The sequence below is a fragment of the Marmota marmota genome, unplaced genomic scaffold (assembly GCF_001458135.2).
Source record: "Marmota marmota marmota unplaced genomic scaffold, marMar, whole genome shotgun sequence".
NCBI classification, from domain to species: Eukaryota; Metazoa; Chordata; class Mammalia; order Rodentia; family Sciuridae; genus Marmota; species Marmota marmota.
The window spans coordinates 18,114,464-18,119,663 of NW_026000168.1; the positions used below are offsets into that span (position 1 = coordinate 18,114,464).

Sequence of the window (5,200 nt, forward strand, 5' to 3'; positions counted from 1 at the left end):
TGAGACAGGGTCTCACTAAGTTGCTTAGGGCCTCTGTGAATTGCTGAGGCTGGCCTCCAATTTGCCATCCTCCAGCCCCAGCCTCCCCCGCACTCGGCTCCTTTTTCCTGACGCAAAGGCTTCAGAAATAGGGATAGGAAGGTGGAAAATACAAATTAGCACAAAGATGAAAAGAGGAACCCTACCATTCTCCAGACAAAGCCCCCTTGGGTAGCTGCCCATTAAGCTTTCCCCTGAACCCCACCCAAAGTCAGGGTTGTGCTTGGAGGGTGGCTGAGGGTCGCTGTCGTCTGGTTGGGGCTGGGAGGAGCTGGGAAGAGGCAGGGAAAAGGATGGGAGGGAGGATCCTGGGGAGCTGGGAGCCTTGGGCGGGGCTGATGCCTCAGGGGGCAGGGCTGATGCTGCAGGGGGGCTGGCACCGCAGGGGCCGGGTTGATGCTGCTGGGGCGGGGCTTTTACTCCAGGGGCGGGGCTGGCACTGCCGGGGGCGTGGCTGGCATCGCAGGGGCGTGGCTCCCCTTGGCTCCGCCCATCTGGCTCAGCTCCCAGGTGTCCAGCGGGTGATTGATCTTTTTTACCCTTGGGTCCCCTACCTGCTGGGAGCCGGTGTCTGGACCTTCAGCCACTAAGGCCCGGCCACACGCCATCAGTACAGCTGAGATGCCCCCAGGATGTCTCCATGTCCTTAAAAAGAAAACAAAATCAGTGACACCTGCCACCCCAGCAACTCGAGAGGCTGAAGCAGGAGGATCGCGAGTTCAAAGCCAGCCTCAGCAACAGCGAGGCCCTGAGCAATTCCGCGAGACCCTGTCTCTAAATAAAATGCAAAATAGGGCTGGGGAGGGGGCTCAGTGGTTAGCACCCCTGGGTTCAGTCCCCAATATCCCCGACCCCCCCAAAAAAACATATTTGATACAAATTAACATTATAGAATTAGAAGCTGGTCTTTCTTGTCCAGCGCTCTAAAGCACTAATGAAATGTCAAGTCCAGCCCAGGAATGAAGCCCACGTGGCCTTGAGAATGGACAGTCCCGGGGATCTGGACCTCGGGGGCCACCTAGTGGCAGGTTGGGAAATCGATTTAAGGAAGTAAACTTTTTTTGTTGTTAGAAAGTGAAATGAAAGAAACCAGAGGTGGGTGTAACCTCAGGGGCTGGGGCAGGAGGACCACGGGTTCAAGGCCAGCCTCAGCCATTTAGTGAGGCCCTAAGCCACTCAGCGAGACCCTGTCTCTAAATAAAATGCAAAACAGGGCTGGGGACGGGGCTCAGGGGTTCAGCGCCTCTGGGTTCAATCCCTGGTACCCCTCCAAAAAAAATCCTCACATTCAGAGGTCTGGGGATAAAAAAAGGGGGGGGGGCGTGGGGGCAAGATTACTGCTCTGAGACCTGAAGAGAAGATGGGGAGGAAGAGGGTAAGTGCAAAGGTCCTGGGGCAGGACCCAGAATGCCACAGGCAGAGGGAAAAGAGTGATTGGAGAGCATGGGGCTTTGGGCTCTTTCCCTAGTTGGGCAAGATGGCCTCTCTGGGGCTCTCCTTTCCCTTGGGCCCTTGGTCCTAGCTTCAGGCTCTGCCCTGGCATCGGGGATCTCCCTCCCAGTGCCTGGGCCTGAGGCTGCCCAGTGGAGAGGGAGCTAGCTGCTGTGCCACTCACCCAGTGGGCACTGGGTGGAGGACACCTGCCCTCCCCTTCAGTCTGCAGCCCCTCTCCTCACCCCCCAGTTACCAGCCTCCAGCGAGCCTCTCTCTGGCCCGAGGCCTGAGGCCAAGAAATGGTCCGTGATGGGCCAGAGCAGAAGGAGCTAGTTCTGTCTGCAGGACGGGGGACGGGGCTGCAATCAGGGAGGTCTCCCTGGAGGAGGTGACCTTGCCTATGAGCTTAGGGTGAGGCTCTGGAGGTCCCAGAGTGGGTCAGTGGGTTGGAGCAAAGCCATTCCAGGTGGGAAGGGAAGAAGGCCCGTCACCCCAGCTGCCTGTTCCCGTCCCCTGCCCAGCTGGCCCTGAGGAACGCCCTGCGCTACTTCCCACCCGACATCCAGAAGCTGCTGGCCCCAGAGTTCGCCCAGGAGCTCCGGCTGTACGGGCACATCTACATGTACCGCTTCTGCCCCACCATTCAGATGAGGTGCGTGCTGATGGGCACAGACCGTCCTTCCTGTTTGATCTGGGGAGCGACAGGGCCGGGCATGGTGGCTGTGTCATCCCAGCAGCTGGGGAGGCCGAGGCAGGAGGATCGCCAGTTGGAGGCCGGCCTCGACCACTTAGCAAGGCCCTGAGCAATTCAGCGAGACCCTGTCTGTAAATAAAATGTCAAAAAGGGCTGGGGACGGGGCTCAGGGGTCAAGGGCCCTGGGTGGGTTCCATCCAAAGACCGTGGGCTGGTGGTGGACGCTGCAGGTCAGCAGGAAGGGGAGCCGGGCCTGCCCACCCCGGTGACTTAACCCCCCTTGCAGGGCCTACCCGCTCCAGCAGTACCCCAGTCGGACAAGAGCGGCCGCCGCCATCATGCACATGATCATGAACAACCTAGACCCCGCCGTGGCTCAGGTAGGGGCTGGGGACACTGGGGCCTGGCGCCGGGGACACACAGTGACCTTGTGTGCTTGGAATTTAAGTATCGATTCAGCAGATGCTGCCAGGCAAATGTAGGGGTCCCTGAACCCCCTCCCAGCTGTAACTCCATGACCTCAAGAGTCACACAAAGGATGCCTGTAATTTGGGGTGGTTGTGGGTTTCTTGGGTTTTTTCGAGAGGCTGGCCTCCAACTTGCAATCCTCCTGCCTCGGCCTCCCAAGGAGCTGGGATTTTACACGCATGCACCAATGTGCCCTGCTCAGTTTTCTGACAGCCACATAAAAAAAAAAAAAAACTACAAAGGAACAGATTTTGTGCTGTATTTATCCTAATATATCCCAAGCCCTGACCCCAGTCACACAAGCCAACGTTCTTACAGACGTGGGTGTCCCAGGGCCTCACTCCATTTCCTTGCCTCTTTGAGCCTGGCCAAGGGATGAGGGTCCTTCTTCTCCCCGTCCACAGCCCCCCGGGTCCTTCCCAGGCCTCTCTCCCACAATGCCTTGTGTTCTTTAGTATCCCCAGGAGCTGGTCACCTATGGAGGAAATGGACAAGTGTTCAGCAACTGGGCTCAGGTACGGTGGCCATGTGGCCTCATCCCCACCCCAACCTAGAAAGAGTTTAGTCCCTGATCCCTAATGCCCAAGACTCCCACACAGGACAGTATCTGGGGACTTTTCAGCTCTAAGAATGGGCAGGAGCCGGGCACAGTGGCGCACACGGGTCATCCCAGGGGCTTGGGAGGCTGAGGCAGGAGGATCGCAAGTTGGAGGCCAGCCTCAGCCAAAGGGAGGCCGTGAGCAACTCAAGAAGGCCCTGTCTCTCAATAAAGTACAAAATAGGGCTGGGGATGGGGCTTGGTGGTTAAGCACCCCTGAATTCAATCCCGGTACCCCAAAATCAAGAACGGGCAGCAGAAGCCCATTTTGGAGGCCCCAGGAGTCCCTGGAGTATAATAGAAACCTGGAGGTCAGAGCCACTGGGATGTGGCTTGGGGACCCAGCGTGGGGTAGGTACCCACGGACACTCACACTCTTATTCTTCTCCCAGTTCTGGCTGACCATGTCCTACTTGTCCAAGATGACAGAGGATCAAACGCTGGTCATGTACAGCGGACACCCTCTGGGCCTCTTCCCCAGCAGCCCTGGCGCCCCGAGGCTGGTCATCACCAATGGCATGGTGGGTTCCAGAAGAGGGGTCCTGGAGGCAGAGAGGAGGGCCCAGCACCCTGGATGCCACGCGGGCACCGTTTCTGAGAGCTCTCGGCTGTGCCCCCAGCCCGTGGGTCCCCAGCGTCTGCCTCCTCTCTCTGTTCCAGGTCATCCCCAACTATTCCTCCAGGACAGAGTATGAGAAGCTCTTTGCCCTGGGGGTCACCATGTAAGTTTGAGTTTATTCCTGTGGCATTTTGTCCCCTATGAGCCAGACCTTCCTCTAAAAATCATTTTTCCCAGCAGTTTAGGAGGCTGAGGCAGGAGGATCGCAAGTTGGAGGCCAGCCTCAGCCAAAGCGAGGCCTTGAGCAACTCAGCGAGACCCTGTCTCTAAATAAAATAGAAAAAGGGCTGGGGACGGGGCTCAGGGGTTCAGCACCCCTGGGGGTTCAATCCCTGGGACCAAAAAAAAAAAAAATTCTGTGATAACCCCGTACAGACTTGTCCCTTGTCATCGTCCCCTAAATGAAACCAATGTCGTGAATCGTTGTCACGGGAAACCTCTCTCCCGCCCTCTGTTCTTCCCCAGTCAACCGTGGCTCCTGGCTCCTCTCAGGAGTCCCCAGTGTGAGCGTCTCGTTAGGTAGGGGGACCACTGCAGGCTGCCCCTGCACCTTGACCTTCTGCCCTTGGCAGGACGTCAGGGACTCTGTACCTTCCAGGAGTACCTGGGTCTCGAGTGTCCTTCCGTCACCTGTCCCAGGACATCATGATCCACTTACCCTCTCGCCTCCTGGTGTGGGTCATAAATAATGCCACGTGACCATCCTGCCCCGGTACATCTTTGTGGCTCGGGGAATGTCACTGTAGGATAATCGCTGTAGCAAATGAACTAAGTGGCTGAGGCTGGCCTCCCGCTTGCGATCCTCCTGCCTCAGCCTCCCGAGTTGCTGGGATAACAGGCATGAGCCACCAGCACCTTTTTGTTATTAAAGGAGAACGTGTGGCTGCCTCTGGGGACAGTCCCATGTTCACCAGAAGTCTCCGAAAGCAGGGAAGTTGTGCCTGTCACCTGGCTCAGCACCCCGCCCCCTTCTCTGTGTGGTCAGGTACGGCCAGATGACAGCTGGCAGCTACTGCTACATCGGTCCCCAGGGAATCGTCCACGGCACCGTGGTGAGTATCGGGGCACTTGTGGCCAAGGGGGCTGGGTCCCGGGAGGTGCATGGACGCGGAGTGGGCAGCGGGGACCTTACCTGTCCTCTCTGCAGCTGACGGTGCTCAATGCCGGGCGTCGGTACCTGGGCGTCGAGGACCTGGCTGGGAAGGTCTTTGTCACCTCGGGGCTGGGCGGGATGAGTGGGGCTCAGGCCAAGGCGGCCGTCATCCTGGGCTGCATCGCAGTGATCGCAGAGGTGAGCTCCCTGTCCTCTCCTCCTCCTCCTCCTCCTCCTGCTCCTCCTCCTCCTGCT

The 5,200-nt window shown here is 58.2% G+C and overlaps 1 protein-coding gene across 1 annotated transcript in view; it reads left to right on the top strand.

Moving 5' to 3' along the window:
• The window catches only part of Uroc1 (urocanate hydratase 1), a 22,296-nt gene that overhangs the window by 5,129 nt on the left and 11,967 nt on the right, over positions 1–5,200 (top strand). Inside the window, exons 2-8 of the mRNA XM_048786970.1 lie at positions 1,940–2,125; positions 2,454–2,547; positions 3,091–3,150; positions 3,626–3,754; positions 3,894–3,955; positions 4,838–4,904; positions 5,000–5,197. Coding sequence (XP_048642927.1) covers positions 1,940–2,125; positions 2,454–2,547; positions 3,091–3,150; positions 3,626–3,754; positions 3,894–3,955; positions 4,838–4,904; positions 5,000–5,197 — 796 coding nt within the window. The remainder of the gene's footprint in view (positions 1–1,939; positions 2,126–2,453; positions 2,548–3,090; positions 3,151–3,625; positions 3,755–3,893; positions 3,956–4,837; positions 4,905–4,999; positions 5,198–5,200) is intronic.